This window comes from Cherax quadricarinatus, chromosome 62 (assembly GCF_038502225.1).
Source record: "Cherax quadricarinatus isolate ZL_2023a chromosome 62, ASM3850222v1, whole genome shotgun sequence".
NCBI lineage: Eukaryota > Metazoa > Arthropoda > Malacostraca > Decapoda > Parastacidae > Cherax > Cherax quadricarinatus.
The window spans coordinates 4838477-4865007 of record NC_091353.1 but is presented as its reverse complement, the minus strand read 5'-3'; the positions used below and the strand labels follow the sequence as shown (position 1 = coordinate 4865007).

At 44.5% G+C, this 26531-nt stretch overlaps 1 protein-coding gene across 1 annotated transcript in view; it reads left to right on the top strand.

Annotated features, from left to right (window-relative positions):
* The window catches only part of LOC128687311 (uncharacterized), a gene marked incomplete in the record, with an annotated part of 219822 nt that overhangs the window by 173549 nt on the left and 19742 nt on the right, over window positions 1–26531 (top strand). Inside the window, 1 exon segment of the mRNA XM_070098341.1 lies at window positions 26071–26259. Within this exon segment, the coding sequence (XP_069954442.1) occupies window positions 26071–26259 (189 nt within the window).

The following is a 26531-nucleotide window of genomic DNA, read 5'->3' as shown; positions in this document are numbered from 1 at the left end:
GTACACAAGGCTGGGGTACACAAGGCTGGGGTACACAAGGCTGGGGTACACAAAGCTAAGGTACACAACGCTGGGGTACACAAGGGTAAGGTACACAAGGCTGGGGTACACAAGGCTGGGGTACACAAGGCTGGGGTACACAAGGCTGGGGTGCACAAGGCTGGGGTACACAAGGCTGGGGTACACAAGGCTAAGGTACACAACGCTGGGGTACACAAGGGTAAGGTACACAAGGCTGGGGTACACAAGGCTGGGGTACACAAGGCTGGGGTACACAAGGCTGGGGTACACAAGGCTGGGGTACACAAGGCTGGGGTACACAAGGCTGGGGTACACAAGGCTGCGGCACACAAGGCTGGGGTACACAAGGCTGGGGTACACAAGACTGGGGTACACAAGGCTGGGGTACACAAGGCTGGGGTACACAAGGCTGGGGCACACAAGGCTGGGGTACACAAGGCTGGGGCACACAAGGCTGGGGTACACAAGGCTGGGGTACACAAGGCTGGGGTACACAAGGCTGGGGTACACAAGGCTGGGGTACACAAGGCTGGGGTACACAAGGCTGGGGCACACAAGGCTGGGGTACACAAGGCTGGGGTACACAAGACTGGGGTACACAAGGCTGGGGTACACAAGGCTGGGGTACACAAGGCTGGGGTACACAAGGCTGGGGTACACAAGGCTAAGGTACACAACGCTGGGGTACACAAGGGTAAGGTACACAAGGCTGGGGTACACAAGGCTGGGGTACACAAGGCTGGCATTAACATCAGCGGGATGAGATAGATAACCAGTTACTACTACTACCACAACATGCACTACAACTACGACTACTACTGTTATTACTACTCCACCACCTGCCACCACCTACTCCACCACCTGGCCACCTCACCTACCTAGCACCTAGAACCTACCTACCACCTGCCGCCTGCTGCACCACCACCACCACCTAAATCACTACCTACCTACTACTCCTACTACTCACTACTGCCACCTACCACCTGCTACCAATACTGACCTACCTACTATCACACCACCTACCTACTACCTACTCACTACCACTGCCACTACCACTGCCACCACCACCACCTACCACCACCACCACTACCACCTACCACGGCCACCTACCACTCCGGCCACTCCACCACCACCACCGCCACCACCACCACTCCACCACCCACCTACCACCACCACCATCACCACCACCACCACCACCACTGCCTACCACCACCGTCCACCACCACCTGGCCACCACCACCTGCCACCACCACTCCACCACCACCACCGGCCACCACCACCACTGGGCCTGCTACCATCCATCAAGGGCCACCACCACCATCACCACCTACCACCACTCACCTACCACTGCCTACCTACCTACCAATCTCCCCACACCACCTACCACCACCGCCAATAACCACCTACCTACCTACCGCCACCACTACCTACCTACCACAACACGCACCTATCCACAACCTACTACCTACCTACCACCTGCCACCACCACCACTACCACCACCATCAGCCACCACCATCCAAGCCACCACCACCAACCACCACCACCACCCACCTACCACCACCATCCACTCACCGGCCACCTACCACCACCACCACCACCACCGCCACCACCACGCCACCACCTACCACCTGGGCTACCACCACCACCACCTGGCTGCCACTTCCACCGGCCACCACCTGTCTCCACTCCACCTGCCTACTCTGGTCCGCCACCACCACCACCTACCACCACCTACCAACCACCATAACTACGAACCTACCACAACCACTGGAACTTCACTCACAATTCACCTACCTACTACCCACTTGCCACTACTACTACCACCACTTCACTACTAATTACTGCTGCCGCCGGCTGGCTGCTGCTGCTGGCTGCTAACCACCTACTACTAGCACTACCTACTACCTGCTCACTGCTGCTGGGCCACCACCTACTACTGCCACCTACCATCCACCTGCCTACCACCACCTACCGCCTCCACCACCACCACTACCACCACCACCACCACCACCACCACCACCACCACCGCCACCACTCCACCTACCACCACCACCACGCCGCTACCACCACCACCACCACCTGCCACCACCACCACTTGGCCACCACCTACCACCACCACCTACCACCTACCACCACCTACCACCTGGGCCACACCACCACTGCCTACCACCACCTACCACCTAACACCACTACCTACCACCACCGTGCCACCTACCACCTACCTACCACCTACCTACCTACCACCTACCAACTACCATCCGCCGACTACCACACCAACCACCAACCACCTGCTACCTACCACCTACCTACCTACCTGCCTACCTACCTACCCACCTGAACCAAGTTATCAATCACCGGTGAACTGTGAACTGTGGATGTGTGAGCCACTTTGTGATATCTAATGAACTGTGAGAGAGATTTATAGTCAGTGAACTATTATATATGTCGTGCCAAATAGGTAAAACTGGTCAGTTATCAAGAACTCATTTAAAATTAAGTCCTTTCTAAAGTTTTCTCTAATACGTTTAAAGTTATATTTTTTTCATTTATGTTAATGTAAAAATAATTAATTGTGTACCAAAAAAACCTTAGAAAACTTACCTGACCTTATTACAACAAGCGCAATTTAATTTAGCTTATTCCAACTAAATATATTTTAGAAAAGTTTACAATAATTTAGTAATAAACAAACACAATGAAATAAAATTTTTTTCGTTAGGTTCAGAATGATTTTTGCGAAATTATTGCATACACAAATTTTCACTTGCCTTATTCGGCAAGAAGAGCGTTGCTATTTAGGCCCAAATCGCAAGTTTTACCTATTCGGCAATATATATATATATATATATATATATATATATATATATATATATATATATATATATATATATATATATATATATATATATATATATATATATATATATATATATATATCTTCCTCATGTGAAGCTGTAAGCCCGTCTGGGTCATTCAGTGGCGGAGGCTCGATCCTCCGTCCGTCGGTCTGGGACCAATTGCCCAAAATCAGGAAAAGAGGAAATTCACTAGTGAGGTCATAAGGTCAAAGCCATAACCATGAGAACCATGACTAGATCATGACTTGTAGATCAACACTTTCAGAAGGTCCAGCAGCTGTAGCTCAATATAAAAAGTGTGAAAGTTTGCATCATTGTCTCAGAGGAGATGTTTTGTACCCAGCAGTGAAACTCTAATTTGAAGTACACGTATATATCTAAATTATTGTTGTTTGTGTTATGTTGTGTGAAGTATGACAGATATATACCAGTGTTCTTGTTACAACCAAGGTTCCTTACTGTTATTAATGATATTATTACTACTACTACTGCTACTGTTACTACTACTACTGCTACTGCTGCTACTACAGATATATACCAGTGTTCTTGTTACAACCAAGGTTCCTTACTGTTATTAATGATATTATTACTACTACTACTGCTACTGTTACTACTACTACTGCTACTGCTGCTACTACAGATATATACCAGTGTTCTTGTTACAACCAAGGTTCCTTACTGTTATTAATGATATTATTACTACTACTACTGCTACTGTTACTACTACTACTGCTACTGCTGCTACTACAGATATATACCAGTGTTCTTGTTACAACCAAGGTTCCTTACTGTTATTAATGATATTATTACTACTACTACTGCTACTGTTACTACTACTACTGCTACTGCTGCTACTACAGATATATACCAGTGTTCTTGTTACAACCAAGGTTTCTTACTGTTATTAATGATATTATTACTACTACTACTGCTACTGTTACTACTACTACTGCTACTGCTGCTACTACAGATATATACCAGTGTTCTTGTTACAACCAAGGTTTCTTACTGTTATTAATGATATTATTACTACTACTACTGCTACTGTTACTACTACTACTGCTACTGCTGCTACTACAGATATATACCAGTGTTCTTGTTACAACCAAGGTTTCTTACTGTTATTAATGATATTATTACTACTACTACTGCTACTGTTACTACTACTACTGCTACTGCTGCTACTACAGATATATACCAGTGTTCTTGTTACAACCAAGGTTCCTTACTGTTATTAATGATATTATTACTACTACTACTGCTACTGTTACTACTACTACTGCTACTGCTGCTACTACAGATATATACCAGTGTTCTTGTTACAACCAAGGTTTCTTACTGTTATTAATGATATTATTACTACTACTACTGCTACTGTTACTACTACTACTGCTACTGCTGCTACTACAGATATATACCAGTGTTCTTGTTACAACCAAGGTTCCTTACTGTTATTAATGATATTATTACTACTACTACTGCTACTGTTACTACTACTACTGCTACTGCTGCTACTACAGATATATACCAGTGTTCTTGTTACAACCAAGGTTCCTTACTGTTATTAATGATATTATTACTACTACTACTGCTACTGTTACTACTACTACTGCTACTGCTGCTACTACAGATATATACCAGTGTTCTTGTTACAACCAAGGTTCCTTACTGTTATTAATGATATTATTACTACTACTACTGCTACTGTTACTACTACTACTGCTACTGCTGCTACTACAGATATATACCAGTGTTCTTGTTACAACCAAGGTTTCTTACTGTTATTAATGATATTATTACTACTACTACTGCTATTGTTACTACTACTACTGCTACTGCTGCTACTACAGATATATACCAGTGTTCTTGTTACAACCAAGGTTCCTTACTGTTATTAATGATATTATTACTACTACTACTGCTACTGTTACTACTACTACTGCTACTGCTGCTACTACAGATATATACCAGTGTTCTTGTTACAACCAAGGTTCCTTACTGTTATTAATGATATTATTACTACTACTACTGCTACTGTTACTACTACTACTGCTACTGCTGCTACTACAGATATATACCAGTGTTCTTGTTACAACCAAGGTTTCTTACTGTTATTAATGATATTATTACTACTACTACTGCTACTGTTACTACTACTACTGCTACTGCTGCTACTACAGATATATACCAGTGTTCTTGTTACAACCAAGGTTCCTTACTGTTATTAATGATATTATTACTACTACTACTGCTACTGTTACTACTACTACTGCTACTGCTGCTACTACAGATATATACCAGTGTTCTTGTTACAACCAAGGTTCCTTACTGTTATTAATGATATTATTACTACTACTACTGCTACTGTTACTACTACTACTGCTACTGCTGCTACTACAGATATATACCAGTGTTCTTGTTACAACCAAGGTTCCTTACTGTTATTAATGATATTATTACTACTACTACTGCTACTGTTACTACTACTACTGCTACTGCTGCTACTACAGATATATACCAGTGTTCTTGTTACAACCAAGGTTTCTTACTGTTATTAATGATATTATTACTACTACTACTGCTACTGTTACTACTACTACTGCTACTGCTGCTACTACAGATATATACCAGTGTTCTTGTTACAACCAAGGTTCCTTACTGTTATTAATGATATTATTACTACTACTACTGCTACTGTTACTACTACTACTGCTACTGCTGCTACTACAGATATATACCAGTGTTCTTGTTACAACCAAGGTTCCTTACTGTTATTAATGATATTATTACTACTACTACTGCTACTGTTACTACTACTACTGCTACTGCTGCTACTACAGATATATACCAGTGTTCTTGTTACAACCAAGGTTTCTTACTGTTATTAATGATATTATTACTACTACTACTGCTACTGTTACTACTACTACTGCTACTGCTGCTACTACAGATATATACCAGTGTTCTTGTTACAACCAAGGTTCCTTACTGTTATTAATGATATTATTACTACTACTACTGCTACTGTTACTACTACTACTGCTACTGCTGCTACTACAGATATATACCAGTGTTCTTGTTACAACCAAGGTTCCTTACTGTTATTAATGATATTATTACTACTACTACTGCTACTGTTACTACTACTACTGCTACTGCTGCTACTACAGATATATACCAGTGTTCTTGTTACAACCAAGGTTCCTTACTGTTATTAATGATATTATTACTACTACTACTGCTACTGTTACTACTACTACTGCTACTGCTGCTACTACAGATATATACAAGTGTTCTTGTTACAACCAAGGTTTCTTACTGTTATTAATGATATTATTACTACTACTACTGCTACTGTTACTACTACTACTGCTACTGCTGCTACTACAGATATATACCAGTGTTCTTGTTACAACCAAGGTTCCTTACTGTTATTAATGATATTATTACTACTACTACTGCTACTGTTACTACTACTACTGCTACTGCTGCTACTACAGATATATACCAGTGTTCTTGTTACAACCAAGGTTCCTTACTGTTATTAATGATATTATTACTACTACTACTGCTACTGTTACTACTACTACTGCTACTGCTGCTACTACAGATATATACCAGTGTTCTTGTTACAACCAAGGTTTCTTACTGTTATTAATGATATTATTACTACTACTACTGCTACTGTTACTACTACTACTGCTACTGCTGCTACTACAGATATATACCAGTGTTCTTGTTACAACCAAGGTTCCTTACTGTTATTAATGATATTATTACTACTACTACTGCTACTGTTACTACTACTACTGCTACTGCTGCTACTACAGATATATACCAGTGTTCTTGTTACAACCAAGGTTCCTTACTGTTATTAATGATATTATTACTACTACTACTGCTACTGTTACTACTACTACTGCTACTGCTGCTACTACAGATATATACCAGTGTTCTTGTTACAACCAAGGTTCCTTACTGTTATTAATGATATTATTACTACTACTACTGCTACTGTTACTACTACTACTGCTACTGCTGCTACCACAGATATATACCAGTGTTCTTGTTACAACCAAGGTTTCTTACTGTTATTAATGATATTATTACTACTACTACTGCTACTGTTACTACTACTACTGCTACTGCTGCTACTACAGATATATACCAGTGTTCTTGTTACAACCAAGGTTCCTTACTGTTATTAATGATATTATTACTACTACTACTGCTACTGTTACTACTACTACTGCTACTGCTGCTACTACAGATATATACCAGTGTTCTTGTTACAACCAAGGTTCCTTACTATTATTAATGATATTATTACTACTACTACTGCTACTGTTACTACTACTACTGCTACTGCTGCTACCACAGATATATACCAGTGTTCTTGTTACAACCAAGGTTCCTTACTGTTATTAATGATATTATTACTACTACTACTGCTACTGTTACTACTACTACTGCTACTGCTGCTACTACAGATATATACCAGTGTTCTAGTTACAACCAAGGTTTCTTACTGTTATTAATGATATTATTACTACTACTACTGCTACTGTTACTACTACTACTGCTACTGCTGCTACTACAGATATATACCAGTGTTCTTGTTACAACCAAGGTTCCTTACTGTTATTAATGATATTATTACTACTACTACTGCTACTGTTACTACTACTACTGCTACTGCTGCTACTACAGATATATACCAGTGTTCTTGTTACAACCAAGGTTCCTTACTGTTATTAATGATATTATTACTACTACTACTGCTACTGTTACTACTACTACTGCTACTGCTGCTACTACAGATATATACCAGTGTTCTTGTTACAACCAAGGTTTCTTACTGTTATTAATGATATTATTACTACTACTACTGCTACTGTTACTACTACTACTGCTACTGCTGCTACTACAGATATATACCAGTGTTCTTGTTACAACCAAGGTTCCTTACTGTTATTAATGATATTATTACTACTACTACTGCTACTGTTACTACTACTACTGCTACTGCTGCTACTACAGATATATACCAGTGTTCTTGTTACAACCAAGGTTCCTTACTGTTATTAATGATATTATTACTACTACTACTGCTACTGTTACTACTACTACTGCTACTGCTGCTACTACAGATATATACCAGTGTTCTTGTTACAACCAAGGTTCCTTACTGTTATTAATGATATTATTACTACTACTACTGCTACTGTTACTACTACTACTGCTACTGCTGCTACTACAGATATATACCAGTGTTCTTGTTACAACCAAGGTTTCTTACTGTTATTAATGATATTATTACTACTACTACTGCTACTGTTACTACTACTACTGCTACTGCTGCTACTACAGATATATACCAGTGTTCTTGTTACAACCAAGGTTCCTTACTGTTATTAATGATATTATTACTACTACTACTGCTACTGTTACTACTACTACTGCTACTGCTGCTACCACAGATATATACCAGTGTTCTTGTTACAACGAAGGTTCCTTACTATTATTAATGATATTATTACTACTACTACTGCTACTGTTACTACTACTACTGCTACTGCTGCTACTACAGATATATACCAGTGTTCTTGTTACAACCAAGGTTTCTTACTGTTATTAATGATATTATTACTACTACTACTGCTACTGTTACTACTACTACTGCTACTGCTGCTACTACAGATATATACCAGTGTTCTTGTTACAACCAAGGTTCCTTACTGTTATTAATGATATTATTACTACTACTACTGCTACTGTTACTACTACTACTGCTACTGCTGCTACTACAGATATATACCAGTGTTCTTGTTACAACCAAGGTTCCTCTACCTCCACCTACTACCTACCTACCTACCTACCTGCTCAACCACCTACCTACCTACCTACCTACCTACCTACCACCTACCTACTAACACCACCACCTACCACCTACCACCACCGCCACCACCACCACCTGCCACCACCACCACCACCACCGCCGCCACCGCCACCACCACCACCACCACCACCACCACCACCACCACCACTACCGGCTAACTACTACCTACTACCACCACCGCCACCTGCCACCTTACACTACCACTACCACCACCACCTTACCACCGCCACCACCGACACTACCACCGCCTACCACCTTGATACCTCCACCTACCTACCACCACCGCTACCTACCTGACACCACCTACCGCTACCTACCGCCACCGCTACCTACTCACTACCTGATACATAACAGTGTTTTTGTTACTTACAAACCAAGGTTCCTTTATCTACATTACAACACATTATTACCTACCACCTACTACCTACTGCTCCACTACCTACTGCCTACCTACCTGACACTACTACTGCTACTACTGATACCTACCACTACCTACCACCTACTACCTACCTACCTACCTGGGCTACCACTGCTACTACTCACCTGCTACCTACTGATACTACCACCGCTACTACCGATACCACTACTACCTACCTACTACTACCACCTGCTACCACCTGACACCTACCTACCTGATACTACCTCATGGCTACCACCTGATACCTACTACCTACCTACCTACCTACCACTACCTACCACCTACCTGCCTACCACCTGATACTACCTTACCACCTACCTACTACCACCGCCTACCACCTGCCACCACCACCACCGCCACCTACCTGACACCTACCTACCTGCCTACCTACCTGACACCCTACCTACCTACCTACCACCTGACACCTACCTACAACCTACTACCTACCTACTACCTACCTGCCTACCTACCTGATACCTACTACCTGCCACCTACCTGATACCACCTACCACCTACCTGCCAACCACTGCCACTACCACCACTGTACCTACTCACCTACCTACCTACTGCCACCACTACCACTACCTGCCACCTACCTACCCCACCACCACTGCCACTACCACTGCTACCACCTACCTACCACCACCACCTACCACCACTCCACCTACCACTGCCACTACCTACCTACCACCACCACGGCCACCACTACCTACCATTACCTGCCACCACCTGCTACCTTACCACCTACCTACCGCCACCACCACCTACCACCTACCTACCTACCACCGCCTACTGCCACCACCACCTACCACCACCACCTGCCACCTACCACCTGCACCACCTGCCACCACCTACCTACCACTCACTACCACACCTTACCACTACCTACTGCCTACCTACCTACTACTACTGCTACCGCATCCCACTGCCACCTACCTACTACCACCTGCTACCTACCACTACTGCTACCACTGCTACCACCTACTACTACCTACCTGCCACATGCTACTACCACCTTACCTGCCTACTCCACCTACCACCTGCACCACCTGCCACTGCTGACCACTGCCACCACCTACCACCTGCTACCACTGCCAATTACACCACCACCTACCTACCACCTACCACCTGCCACCTACCGCACCACCACCACTCCCACTGTCCACCACTACCTACCGCCACCACCACCTGCTACTACCACACCACCATTGGACCACACCACCACTGCCACCACCACCACCGCTACTCACCTACTACTGCTACCACCACCACCACTGCCAACACCTACTACTGCCACTGGCCACTACCATTACCTGCAATACTACACTACCGCTACTACCTTAACACTGCTAACACCACTCACTGCCTACTGCACCATATTACTGCTAACACCACTACCTACCTACCACCTTACTCTAGCCACCACCACTTCACTGCCTACCTTACCTACCGCCAACCACCTTACCTACCGCCACTGCCACCACCTACACGCCAACTACCACCTACCGCCACCACCACCTACCGCAATACTACCTATTGCCTACCAAGCCATTACCACCACCTAGCACCACCTACACCACCGCTACACACCATGCACACACCACGCCACTACCACTGCCTACCACCACTTCCACTACCACCACTGCATACCACCGCTGCTATCACTACTGGCTACCACTGCTACTTGCTACCACCACTACTACCTACTGCCACCTACCTACTACCTACTGCCACTGCCACTACTACTTCCACCTACTCTGCCTACCATCCACCACTGCCACACTCACCACCACCACCACCACCACAGCCACTCCACCACCACCACCTACCACCTGCCACCACCACCGCCACCACCTTGCCACCACCACCACCACCACCGCTGGCCACCGCCACTCACCACCAGCACCACTCCACCACCACCACCGCCACCGGCCGCCACCACCACCACCGCCACCACCACCACCGCCACCACCACCTCCACCACCGCCACTCCCACCACCACCACCGCCACCACCACCGTCCACACTTCCACCTCCACTACCTACCTACCTACTGCTACTACCTACTACCACTGCCACCACTGCCTACCTACTGCTACTACCTACTACCTACCTACTGCCTACTGCCACCTACTACTACTACCTACCACTGCTACCATTATACTACCTACCACTGCTACCACTGGCACCTGCCTACCTACCACCACCACTGCCACCTACCACCACTGCCTACCACCACCTGCCACCACCACCACCACCGCTAACACCGCCTACCACCACCACCTGCCACCACGACCACCGCCACCACTACCTCCACCACCGCCACCCTGCCTACCACCACTACCACCACCACTGCCACCACTGCCACCACCTGCCACCACCTGCACCATCCACCTGCCACCACCTACTAAGCCATTTCACTACCTACTGACAACCACTACCTAATACTATCACTACTACTGCCTTACTACCTTACTCACTGCTACCATTACCACTGCTACTACTACTACTGCACTACCACTACCATTACCTAACTATCATTACTACTACTTTTGCTACTAGTCTACTACTATTATTACTACTACTATTCCTACTTTTATTATTACTCTTTTGTTGTTACTACTGTTATTACTGTTACCATTATTACTACTGTTACTGCTGTTATTACTACTGTTACTGTTGTTATTACTACTGTTACTGCTGTTATTACTACTGTTACTGCTGTTATTACTACTGTTACTGCTGTTATTACTACTGTTACTGCTGTTATTACTACTGTTACTGCTGTTATTACTACTGTTACTGCTATTATTACTACTGTTACTACTATTATTACTACTGTTACTACTATTATTACTACTGTTACTACTATTATTACTACTGTTACTACTATTATTACTACTGTTACTACTATTATTACTACTGTTACTATTATTACTACTGTTACTATTATTACTACTGTTACTACTATTATTACTACTGTTACTACTATTATTACTACTGTTACTACTATTATTACTACTGTTACTACTATTATTACTACTTCTGTGTCTATTATTACAACTACTACTATTATTAGTGTGTGTGTGTGCGTGTGTGTAATCACCTAATTACTCACCTAATTGTGGTTGCAGGGGTCGAGACTCAGCTCCTGGCCCCGCCTCTTCACCGACAGCTACTAGGTCCTCTCTCCCCCTGCTCCATGAGCTTTATCATACCTCGTCTTAAAACTATGTATAGTTCCTGCCTCCACTACATCGCTTCCCAAACTATTCCACTTCCTGACTACTCTGTGGCTGAAGAAATACTTCCTAACATCCCTGTGATTCATCTGTGTCTTCAACTTCCAACTGTGTCCCCTTGTTGTTGTGTCCCATCTCTGGAACATCCTGTCTTTGTCCACCTTGTCAATTCCTCTCAGTATTTTGTTTGTCGTTATCATGTCCCCCCTATCTCTCCTGTCCTCTCCTCGTAGGACATACCTCTTAGCTCTGGGACTAGTCTTGTTGCAAACCTTTGCACTTTCTCTAGTTTCTTTACGTGCTTGGCTAGGTGTGGGTTCCAAACTGGTGCCGCATACTCCAATATGGGCCTAACATACACGGTGTACAGGGTCCTGAACGATTCCTTATTAAGATGTCGGAATGCTGTTCTGAGGTTTGCTAGGCGCCCATATGCTGCAGCAGTTATTTGATTGATGTGCGCTTCAGGAGATGTGCCTGGTGTTATACTCACCCCAAGATCTTTTTCCTTGAGTGAAGTTTGTAGTCTCTGTCCCCCTAGACTGTACTCCGTCTGCGGTCTTCTTTGCCCTTCCCCAACCTTCATGGCTTTGCACTTGGTGGGATTGAACTCCAGGAGCCAATTGCTGGACCAGGTCTGCAGCCTGTCCAGATCCCTTTGTAGTTCTGCCTGGTCTTCGATCGAATGAATTCTTCTCATCAACTTCACGTCATCTGCAAACAGGGACACCTCAGAGTCTATTCCTTCCGTCATGTCGTTCACAAATACCAGAAACAGCACTGGTCCTAGGACTGACCCCTGTGGGACCCCGCTGGTCACAGGTGCCCACTCTGACACCTCGCCACGTACCATGACTCGCTGCTGTCTTCCTGACAAGTATTCCCTGATCCATTGTAGTGCCTTCCCTGTTATCCCTGCTTGGTCCTCCAGTTTTTGCAGTAATCTCTTGTGTGGAACTGTGTCAAGCGCCTTCTTGCAGTCCAAGAAAATGCAATCCACCCACCCCTCTCTCTCTCTTGTCTTACTGCTGTCACCATGTCATAGAACTCCAGTAGGTTTGTGACACAGGATTTCCCATCCCTGAAATCATGTTGGCTGCTGTTGATGAGATCATTCCTTTCTAGGTGTTCCACCACTCTTCTGATAATCTTCTCCATGACTTTGCATACTATACATGTCAGTGACACTGGTCTGTAGTTTAGTGCTTCATGTCTGTCTCCTTTTTTAAAGATTGGGACTACATTTGCTGTCTTCCATGCCTCAGGCAGTCTCCCTGTTTCGATAGATGTATTGAATGTTGTTGTTAGGGGTACACATAGTGCCTCTGCTCCCTCTCTCAGGACCCATGGGGAGATGTTATCTGGCCCCATTGCCTTTGAGGTATCGAGCTCGCTCAGACGCCTCTTCACTTCTTCTTCGGTTGTGTGTACTGTGTCCAGCACTTGGTGGTGTACCCCACCTCTCCGTCATTCTGGAGCCCCTTCTGTCTCCTCTGTGAACACTTCTTTAAATCTCTTGTTGAGTTCCTCACATACTTGACGGTCATTTCTTGTTGTCTCTCCTCCTTCCTTCCTTAGCCTGATTACCTGGTCCTTGACTGTTGTTTTCCTCCTGATGTGGCTGTACAACAGTTTCGGATCAGATTTAGCTTTCGCTGCTATGTCGTTTTCATATTGTCGTTGGGCCTCCCTTCTTATCTGTGCATATTCGTTTCTGGCTCTACGACTGCTCTCCTTATTCTCCTGGGTCCTTTGCCTCCTATATTTCTTCCATTCCCTAGCACACTTGGTTTTTGCCTCCCTGCACCTTTGGGTGAACCATGGGCTCATCCTGGCTTTTTCATTATTCCTGTTACCCTTGGGTACAAACCTCTCCTCAGCCTCCTTGCATTTTGTTGCTACATATTCCATCATCTCATTAACTGGCTTCCCTGCCAGTTCTCTGTCCCAATGAACCCCGTTCAGGAAGTTCCTCATTCCCGTGTAGTCCCCTTTCTTGTAGTTTGGCTTCATTCGTCCTGGCCTTCCTGCTTCTCCCTCCACTTGTATCTCTACTGTGTATTCGAAGCTTAAAACCACATGATCGCTGGCCCCAAGGGGTCTTTCATATGTGATGTCCTCAATATCTGCACTACTCAAGGTGAACACTAAGTCCAGTCTTGCTGGTGTATGTGTCTATATGTGCGTGTGTGTGTGTGTATGTGTGTGTGTATGTGTGTGTGTGTGTGTGTGTGGGTGTGTGTGTGTGTGTGTGTGTGTGTGTGTGTGTGTGTGTGTGTGTGTGTGTGTGTGTGTGTGTGTGTGTGTGTGTGTGTGTGTGTGTGTGTGTGTGTGTGTGTGCGCGCGTGCGTGCGTGTGTCAACTTTCCAAAAGTGGTCACCCGCGGCATCATTTTAGCAGCAGATTTGCTCGTGCCATTTTAGCGTGAAAAGTTTTAAGTTTGTGTTGAATACCTCCACCGTGAATGTAGATCTCAACGACTACCTTCAGTGAGCGTCAGTCTGTCTACTTCCCCCGTCAGCGAGCGTCAGTCTGTCTACTTCCCCCGTCAGCGAGCGTCAGTCTGTCTACTTCCCCCGTCATTGAGCGTCAGTCTGTCTACTTCCCCCGTCAGCAAGCGTCAGTCTGTCTACTTCCCCCGTCAGTGAGCACCAGTCTGTCCACTTCCCCCTTCAGTGAGCACCAGTCTACTTCCCCCGTCAGCAAGCGTCAGTCTGTCTACTTCCCCCGTCAGTGAGCGTCAGTCTGTCTACTTCCCCCGTCAGCAAGCGTCAGTCTGTCCACTTCCCCCGTCAGTGAGCACCAGTCTGTCTACTTCCCCCGTCAGCAAGCGTCAGTCTGTCTACTTCCCCCGTCAGTGAGCACCAGTCTGTCTACTTCCCCCGTCAGCAAGCGTCAGTCTGTCCACTTCCCCCGTCAGTGAGCGTCAGTCTGTCTACTTCCCCCGTCAGCAAGCGTCAGTCTGTCTACTTCCTCCGTCAGTGAGCACCAGTCTGTCCACTTCCCCCGTCAGTGAGCACCAGTCTGTCCACTTCCCCCGTCAGTGAGCACCAGTCTGTCCACTTCCCCCGTCAGTGAGCACCAGTCTGTCTACTTCCCCCGTCAGTGAGCACCAGTCTGTCCACTTCCCCCGTCAGTGAGCACCAGTCTGTCTACTTCCCCCGTCAGTTAGCGTCAGTCTGTCTACTTCCCCCGTCAGTGAGCGTCAGTCTGTCTACTTCCCCCGTCAGCGAGCACCAGCCTGTCTACTTCCCCCGTCAGCGAGCGTCAGTCTGTCTACTTCCCCCGTCAGCGAGCACCAGTCTGTCTACTTCCCCCGTCAGCGAGCGTCAGTCTGTCTACTTCCCCGTCAGTGAGCACCAGTCTGTCTACTACCCCCGTCAGTGAGCGTCAGTCTGTCTACTTCCCCCGTCAGTGAGCACCAGTCTGTCCACTTCCCCCGTCAGTGAGCACCAGTCTGTCTACTTCCCCCGTCAGCAAGCGTCAGTCTGTCTACTTCCTCCGTCAGTGAGCGTCAGTCTGTCTACTTCCCCCGTCAGTGAGCACCAGTCTGTCTACTTCCCCCGTCAGTGAGCACCAGTCTGTCTACTTCTCCCGTCAGTGAGCACCAGTCTGTCTACTTCCCCCGTCAGTGAGCACCAGTCTGTCCACTTCCCCCGTCAGTGAGCACCAGTCTGTCTACTTCCCCCGTCAGTGAGCACCAGTCTGTCCACTTCCCCCGTCAGTGAGCACCAGTCTGTCTACTTCCCCCGTCAGTGAGCACCAGTCTGTCCACTTCCCCCGTCAGTGAGCGTCAGTCTGTCTACTTCCCCCGTCAGTGAGCGTCAGTCTGTCTACTTCCCCCGTCAGTGAGCGTCAGTCTGTCTACTTCTCCCGTCAGTGAGCACCAGTCTGTCTACTACCCCCGTCAGCTAGCGTCAGTCTGTCTACTTCCCCCGTCAGTGAGCGTCAGTCTGTCCACTTCCCCCGTCAGCGAGCGTCAATCTGTCTACTTCCCCCGTCAGCGAGCGTCAGTCTGTCTACTTCCCCCGTCAACGAGCGTCAGTCTGTCTACTTCCCCCGTCAGTGAGCGTCAATCTGTCTACTTCCCCCGTCAGTTAGCGTCAGTCTGTCTACTTCCCCCGTCAGCTAGCGTCAGTCTGTCTACTTCCCCCGTCAGTGAGCGTCAGTCTGTCTACTTCCCCCGTCAGTGAGCGTCAGTCTGTCTACTTCCCCCGTCAGCGAGCGTCAGTCTGTCTACTTCCCCCGTCAACGAGCGTCAGTCTGTCTACTTCCCCCGTCAGTGAGCGTCAGTCTGTCTACTTCCCCCGTCAGTGAGCGTCAGTCTGTCTACTTCCCCCGTCAGTGAGCGCCAGTCTGTCTACTTCCCCCTCAGTGAGCGTCAGTCTGCCTACTCCCGCCGTCAGTGAGCGTCAATCTGTCTACTTCCCCCGTCAGCGAGCGTCAGTCTGTCTACTTCCCCCGTCAGTGAGCGTCAGTCTGTCTACTTCCCCCGTCAGCAAGCGTCAGTCTGTCTATTTCCCCCGTCAGCGAGCGTCAGTCTGTCTACTTCCCCCGTCAACGAGCGTCAGTCTGTCTACTTCCCCCGTCAGTGAGCGTCAGTCTGTCTACTACCCCCGTCAGTGAGCGTCAGTCTGTCTACTTCCCCCGTCAGTGAGCGTCAGTCTGTCTACTTCCCCCGTCAGTGAGCGTCAGTCTGTCTACTTCCCCCGTCAGTGAGCGTCAGTCTGTCTACTACCCCCGTCAGTGAGCGTCAGTCTGTCTACTTCCCCCGTCAGTGAGCGTCAGTCTGTCTACTTCCCCCGTCAGCGAGCGTCAGTCTGTCTACTTCCCCCGTCAGCGAGCGTCAGTCTGTCTACTTCCCCCGTCAGTGAGCGTCAGTCTGTCTACTTCCCCCGTCAGTGAGCGTCAGTCTGTCTACTTCCCCCGTCAGCGAGCGTCAGTCTGTCTACTTCCCCCGTCAGTGAGCGTCAGTCTGTCTACTTCCCCCGTCAGCGAGCGTCAGTCTGTCCACTTCCCCCGTCAGCGAGCGTCAGTCTGTCTACTTCCCCCGTCAGCGAGCGTCAGTCTGTCCACTTCCCCCGTCAGCGAGCGTCAGTCTGTCTACTTCCCCCGTCAGCGAGCGTCAGTCTGTCCACTTCCCCCGTCAGCGAGCGTCAGTCTGTCTACTTCCCCCGTCAACGAGCGTCAGTCTGTCTACTTCCCCCGTCAGTGAGCGTCAGTCTGTCTACTTCCCCCGTCAGTGAGCGTCAGTCTGTCTACTTCCCCCGTCAGTGAGCGCCAGTCTGTCTACTTCCCCCGTCAGTGAGCGTCAGTCTGCCTACTCCCGCCGTCAGTGAGCGTCAATCTGTCTACTTCCCCCGTCAGCGAGCGTCAGTCTGTCTACTTCCCCCGTCAGTGAGCGTCAGTCTGTCTACTTCCCCCGTCAGCAAGCGTCAGTCTGTCTATTTCCCCCGTCAGCGAGCGTCAGTCTGTCTACTTCCCCCGTCAACGAGCGTCAGTCTGTCTACTTCCCCCGTCAGTGAGCGTCAGTCTGTCTACTACCCCCGTCAGTGAGCGTCAGTCTGTCTACTTCCCCCGTCAGTGAGCGTCAGTCTGTCTACTTCCCCCGTCAGTGAGCGTCAGTCTGTCTACTTCCCCCGTCAGTGAGCGTCAGTCTGTCTACTACCCCCGTCAGTGAGCGTCAGTCTGTCTACTTCCCCCGTCAGTGAGCGTCAGTCTGTCTACTTCCCCCGTCAGCGAGCGTCAGTCTGTCTACTTCCCCCGTCAGCGAGCGTCAGTCTGTCTACTTCCCCCGTCAGTGAGCGTCAGTCTGTCTACTTCCCCCGTCAGTGAGCGTCAGTCTGTCTACTTCCCCCGTCAGCGAGCGTCAGTCTGTCTACTTCCCCCGTCAGTGAGCGTCAGTCTGTCTACTTCCCCCGTCAGCGAGCGTCAGTCTGTCCACTTCCCCCGTCAGCGAGCGTCAGTCTGTCTACTTCCCCCGTCAGCGAGCGTCAGTCTGTCCACTTCCCCCGTCAGCGAGCGTCAGTCTGTCTACTTCCCCCGTCAGCGAGCGTCAGTCTGTCCACTTCCCCCGTCAGCGAGCGTCAGTCTGTCTACTTCCCCCGTCAGCGAGCGTCAGTCTGTCTACTTCCCCCGTCAGCGAGCGTCAGTCTGTCTACTTCCCCCGTCAGCGAGCGTCAGTCCACTTCCCTCGGCTTGTTTATCCTCCAGTTCTTTCTCTATTTACGTTTTAACGTTTTAACATAAAAAAATTTTTAATAATATTTTAAGATAGTTATACCAACTACGTAATTATATCTAATTTAAAAGTTATACCAACTTTAATTATTTTAATAGTTATACCACCTGTTACTATATCTAATTTAACATAGTTATACCAACTCTGTAATTATAATTATTTTAACCTAATTGTACCAACTCTTGTTGTTATATTCGAATCATCGACACCATGCCTAACCCTTCTAGGGTAGGGTAGGTGCCTGAGCCCGAGCTTTTAGCTCATAAGACTGTCATTCCCATTAGCCCCCTTGTGGCGGGGATGGCAGACCAGAGAGGCCTAGCTTGTGGCTAGGCCTGGGGACAGTTGGTCCCAAAGATGAGGAGGTACTTGTGCCTCCTCCCATGGGAGACTTAGGTCTCAGACACTCCCTAAAGAGGGAGCCAAGGCCGGGCCACCACTTGGACAAGGCCCGGGCCGGGAGAATACCGGCTAATCTTTAACTAACTAACTAACTATATTCGAATAAAAAAAATTAATTCAGTAAAAGTTATAATTACATAATTATACTATGTAATTATAACTTTTAAGAATGCATAAATTTATCATAGATTTTGTATTCATAAGAAATTTGATTTACGTAAAATTGAGTCAGGTATATTACGTAAATATTTTTATTGGGTCATTTTATGTTATATTTTTATATACAAAAAATTCTGGGATTTTTCTTCAATTATGAATTCTCACAAATTAAAAATTAATTTAATGGTTTATTAATTTTAATAATTTCTCTGTGCTTTTAAAATCTGTTGATGGATTGAGGGATTTTTTTTGGTTTCTGGTTGTGGGAGGCTTTATATTTTTACGAGAATTTTAAGGTGACAGTGAAAGTAGGAAGAGTGAAAGTGACGAAGGTGATGGTAGTGACGAAGGTGATGGTAGTGATGAAGGTGATGGTGAAAGTAACGTATGTGAAGTGTTACAGTGAGTGTTTTGTTCCATCAGTGCGCCGCATGCGGCTTTGTTTACATGCGCCACGTTACCAAGTCAATGTGTATATATATATATATATATATATATATATATATATATATATATATATATATATATATATATATATACATATATATATATATATATATATATATACTCTTAAATATGACGTCCAGTCTTTGCCTAGTCTTCCATTACTTTGCTATTTTCTGTTTTCACTTTCAACTACATTCTTTCACTCACCATTATAATTTCCTCCACCAACTTTTGCAACTTCTTCTCTGACTCTTACAAAAGCAGTGTATCATCAGTGAAGAGCAACTGTGACACCTCCCTCTTTATCTCAGATTTATTGTCTATTAAACCCACGTTACACACCAGTACCCTAGCATTCACTTTTTTCCACCCCCGTCCATCTTCAACAACCATGGTGACATTACATATCATTGTCTACTACACATGCTTGCTGTAAAACAGTTCCCTTCTCTCTTATATATTCCAGCCTGAAGCTTCTTCTCTATTTACATTATTTTTTAAATTCTATACATATGCAACTCCTGCAACTTGCTCCCCAGTGCACCCTGTCATACGCCTTTTCGAAAGACTGATGGACTGATTACATCGACTCCTGATCTTCACCATTCTTCTTTGTATAGGACTGATGAGCCCACTGGATGGCAAAAAGTTTCCCCTATAAAGATACCTAAGTGTTGCACATACGTCTAATTAATCAACTTGTCCGTTCTCTGAACCATTTATCTACACTGATTTATAATTCTTACATTCATTCCCGACACCTTTGCCATCATAAAAAGTAACTATGCATGTTTGTGGCCCGGTGGCCTGGTGGCTAAAGCTCCCGCTTCACACACGGAGGGCCCGGGTTCGATTCCCGGCGGGTGGAAACATTTCGACACGTTTCCTTACACCTGTTGTCCTGTTCACCTAGCAGCAAATAGGTACCTGGGTGTTAGTCGACTGGTGTGGGTCGCATCCTGGGGGACAAGATTAAGGACCCCAATGGAAATAAGTTAGACAGTCCTCGATGACGCACTGACTTTCTTGGGTTATCTTGGGTGGCTAACCCTCCGGGGTTAAAAATCCGAACGAAATCTTATCTTATCTTATCTTATCTCAGCCAATCCTTTAAATACCTTCCCTTTCACACGTATTAAAAACATGTGCGGAGAAAAATGTCCCAAGTCAACATATAGACCACGCTAGGAGACACTACCAGAAGTAATAATTCTCCCGTAATTAGTTCCTGGTAATTTATTTGTACTAAGACACAGCAGATGTTGAAAGTTACTTCCTTGATGCCTCTGCGGCTTAGAAAGTTCCCGAACGCCAGATATTAGTTGTGAACCCGCAGCTCAGATTACAGCATCAGGTGGCGGTGATAGTTCCTCAGGAGACAGTACATAAATATTGATTGTAGCTCCCTGTGTTTTATGTAAATTTTACAGTGTTAAGTGGTGTGTGTGCAATGTAATTCGTCATAGTTTGTGCAAATTGTGATTTTTTTTTTCTTGGGGGGGGGGGTAACTAACTTAACATAGAATTACTCCTATTTTAGAGTTGGTTAGGTTAGGTTGGGGTATATTAGGTTAGGTTAGGTTATACTATGTTAGATTGGGTTACATTAGGCTAGGCTGGGTTACATTAGGTTAGGTTAGGTTGGGTTGCATTACGTTAAGTTGGGTTACATTAGGTTAGGTTAGGTTGGGTTGCATTACGTTAAGTTGGGTTACATTAGGTTAGGTTACATTATGTTAAGCTGGGTTACAGTAGGTTAGGTTGGGTTACATTAGGTTAAGCTGGGTTACAGTAGTTTAGGTTGGGTACCAAAATATACTTTAACCCCACAACCTCAAAATATAAGTCTCCATGGCACAACCAGATTAATATTGGTAAACTTTACATAAAAATGGTCCATCGCTAAACTCAAAACCGTGGAGCTAAACACAATATTAAACCCCGCTCAATATAGTACCTCTCAGAATATATATATATATATATATATATATATATATATATATATATATATATATATATATATATATATATACAAAGAGTTAACTTCATTTCATATTTTAGATATAAAAGTATGTTTGACTGGTGGTATACAGGACCTGGAGAATGAGGGACAGTCAAGGTTGATCCAAGGAGGGGGAGAATAGCTCCAGTTCCTTTGCTGGAGGGTGTGGAATGTGTGTGTATTCATGTGTAACCTCCCTTTGTGTTTGCAAGGGGTCGATCCACGGCTCCTGGTCCTGCCAGCTGTCGTGTGTGAAATTTATTTGTTTTTGTCATGATCTCCAAAAGTGCTGCTTTGTGAATTTCACAATTTCTCTGTCTTCTCTCTCTCAGTTTCTCTCTGTCTTCTCTCACTCTCAATTTCTCTCTGTCTTCTCTCTCTTTCAATTTCTCTCTCTATCTTCTCTCTCAATTTCTCTCTCTGTCTTCTCTCTCAATTTCTCTCTCTGTCTTCTCTCTCAATTTCTCTCTCTGTCTTCTCTCTCAATTTCTCTCTCTGTCTTCTCTCTCAATTTCTCTCTCTGTCTTCTCTCTCTCTCTCTCTCAATAAAGTCTCAGTGCCATATTTAGATAGATGAGAATAAAATACAAATTTTAACGCAGTATCCCCTAACTGAAACTAATGGCTAACTGCACTAAAATACAACAATCATATCACATACTATTATTGCTGGTTGAGAGAAATTACTTGGGAGAATTTAACAGTTATAATCATGAAGATCCTGGACTTCAACTTACGAAATTAAGCAAATGTGATAATAATTATGGACAAGGTAGATTACAGTGGAAAAATGAACAATGTTATTAGGAGACGGTAACTTACGTGCCCCTTAAATTACGTCAATATAGTATATAGTTCTTGAGATTCAAGAAAATACTTCAGTATATCTACCAATATTAAGACAAAATACAGGGTGTTTCAAAATGATGACCCCCAACTGGGTCGTTCTTTATGAATCACCCTGTACATCACCCTGGCTGTATATATTCAGGATTATTGGATTTGACAAATTTTATATAATTTGTTAATGTCTTATTATGTATATAACACAATTCCAATAATTAAAAAGAAAAAAGAAAAAAAGAACGGGAAAGACATCTTACGAAATTATGGTCTTCTTAATAATATATCTTAATGCCTCCCTATCAATAGACAAATAATATTGGCTAATAGTTACATTACGGGTAGTGAAATTTTGTACCGGCGAATAAGAAAAAAAAATATTTCACTCTGGAAGGTGTACGTTATATATTTTCTCTCGTTATCATCCTTATTTTAATAGTTCCACATTATATTTCCACCCTTCCAGATACACGTTTAACTCACTTATTATATAGAACACTATATTAGCCGATACTATGTCCATAGGCTTATATTAAATGAGATAAAGTCTCCACAAACCACCAGTACTATCCACATTATTCCGCCATATTTGTTGCTCTTCCCTGGTATGTTTACCAGTACATCTTTTCAATTAATGTAATAACACTTCCAGGTGTGTACTACATTTTCATTACTGAAATATTAACTTCCTGTAAATTACAAAAAAACTCCACTTATTCAACTCCTTACAGAATATAAGGAAATAATAGAAAATATAAGTTCTCCAGCCACAGAACATCTTTCAAAAGTCACTAAAGATAAACACTTACACAATTTCACAACAACATTATAAATTATCCCATTAATTCTTACACACAAATCCCAGAAAAATTAATAGAATTTTCCACACTAGTACAGTGGACCCCCGGTTAACGATATTTTTTCACTCCAGGTGCCAGTACTGACCGAATTTGTTCCCATAAGAAATATTGTGTTACTATTATTACTAACGTCATTACTACTCCCATTTTACTATTATAACTAAAAATTGCTACCAAATATTGGTAGTTTAATGCCAGAATAATTTTTTTCTATATATTTTCTTTATTTTACGTCAAAGGACACACGTCTCCAGTGCCCTGGACAGATGTTTTAAATAGATAAACCCGATTTAAACTCGTCCTGCTCTAAAATTGGGTCAAACAATTTGAAACACTCCATATTTTTTTGAGTTTTATTAATGTAATTATCTATCGGTCCTGGCGTATAAGTAATAATTATATCGTGATTACTTCCCATGTTTGGAAATGCATGTTCTGTTTTTTGACAAATAAAAATAACAATAAATCAATTACTTTACTTTCAATATAATACCCAAGGGCAGCCTCAGCGGTTACATTAGTCTTACATTGACTCAAGTTACATTAAGATATGCTAGATAAATATCTACAAGGAAATTTAGATTTTGCAGCCTAGGTGGCTAGTTTGTCTTGCTTCCTGTAGCCATCCTGTGGATGGTAGTGGCAGCTAGTTTATTGTGTACCTCATATCCATCCTGTGGATGGTAGTGGCGGCTAGTTTATTGTGTACCTCATATCCATCCTGTGGATGGTAGTGGCTAGTTTATTGTGTACCTCATATCCATCCTGTGGATGGTAGTGGCTATTGTGTACCTCATATCCATCCTGTGGATGGTAGTGGCTATTGTGTACCTCATATCCATCCTGTGGATGGTAGTGGCTATTGTGTACCTCATATCCATCCTGTGGATGGTAGTGGCTATTGTGTACCTCATATCCATCCTGTGGATGGTAGTGGCTATTGTGTACCTCATATCCATCCTGTGGATGGTAGTGGCTATTGTGTACCTCATATCCATCCTGTGGATGGTAGTGGCTATTGTGTACCTCATATCCATCCTGTGGATGGTAGTGGCTATTGTGTACCTCATATCCATCCTGTGGATGGTAGTGGCTATTGTGTACCTCATATCCATCCTGTGGATGGTAGTGGCTATTGTGTACCTCATATCCATCCTATGGATGGTAGTGGCTAGTTTATTGTGTACCTCATATCCATCCTGTGGATGGTAGTGGCTAGTTTACTGTGAAAGGGAGATAGGAAGTGTAAACAGAAGAAAGGAGAGAGGGAAGGAAGGAGATAGAAGGAGAATGTACCAAAATGTTTCAAAACATTGCTACATTTCTCCATCTTCTGTAAACACAGATTATTTGTACAACACTCATGTAATGTTTAGTGGAGACAGAAGCCGAGAGACAGAAGCCGACAGACAGAAGACGACAGACCGAGATACTGAAGCCTGTTGTCATACCAAAGGTGATAATGATCACTGACTATACTAATTGTATTTATTTGTACCTGTGCCTAAATAAACTTAATGTAGTGTAAAACGAGAATTTGTCAGAGATGAAAGGAGGGAGACAAGTGTCCCGTAGCTCAACTGGTAGCGCACTCATCTCATACATAGAGATCCAAGGGTCGATCCCCAGTACGGGTGGAAACATTAGGACGTGTTTCCTTAAGACACCTGATGTCCATATTCACCTAACAGTGAAATAGGTACCTGGGTGTTAGTCGACTGGTGTGGGTTGCATCCTGGGGACAAAACTGACCAAATTTCCCCGAAATGCTCTACATAACAAGGTACTTTCTATATAGTAGTATGTTATTGATGTCAGCTACGGTCTGTATACCTTGTACATGTACTTTTAGTAAATAAAGGCCTGTAAGGCCATCACATGAACCATGAGTGTGAAGGTAACTGTAATACTCGCTACACAGGTCCCTACACTTTCACTCTGGCTGTAAATAACTCCAACACGTCACAAACTAACACCAAAACCTAACATCCGAAGCTAACACCTAATATTATCAACTAACACCTAGTATTATAAACTAGCACCTAACATTGCAAATTGCAACCTAACATCTTAAAGTAACACCTAACAACTCAAATTAATACGTAACATCAAAAAACTACCACCTAACATTCGAAACTACCACCTATCATCACAAACTAACACCTAACATCACAAACTAACATATAATATCCCAAACTAACATTTATCACGAAACTACCACCTAACATCCCAAACTACCACCTAACATCCCAAACTACCACCTAAAAACCCAAACTACCACCTAACATCCCAAACTACCACCTAACATCCCAAACTACCACCTAACATCCCAAACTACCACCTAACATCCCAAACTACCACCTAACATCCCAAACTACCACCTAACATCCCAAACTACCACCTAACATCTCAAACTAACACCTAATCTTCCAAACACAACCACAAACTAACACCACAAACCACCACCTAATATCACAAATCCTCACCTCATATGACAAACTACCACCTAATGTCACAAACCACCAAATAATATCACAAATCCTCACCTCATATGACAAACTACCACCTAATGTCACAAACTACCACCTCATATCACAAACCACCACCTAATATCACAAACTACCACCTAAGCTACCACTCTTAACCAACCATTACCTACCACTCTCGCTCTCTGGCAGACTTCAACCTGGCGCGAGGTAAGCGCACTCTGCAGAGTGCTACCCTATGGTCGTATGCTCCAGAGATGGCTGTAGATGGGAACCCAGACACCTGTTCCTTCACTCCCAGGGGACCTGAACCTAGGTGGTGGCAAGTGCACCTAGGTCACAAGTTCAACGTCATCAGCGTAGGTGTCACCATCAGCCCAGGTGAGTCACCTGAATTACCTACTGGTTAAGAGTGATTTATAGTCAAGAATATTTTATATATAAACTAGTGATTAATATAGACTTTTTTTGTTTATATATAATGAAAGACATACATCTCTATATACACTGCTAATTGCATCTCTATATAAACTGCTAATCACAATCGGTAATTAGAAATAGGTTTTTGATATAAACGGGGAAGTAGTTAATTGTCCATACGTTGTCTGGCTGCAATTTTTGGCTGAAGTGTAGAATGACTTTTGAGAAGTTAT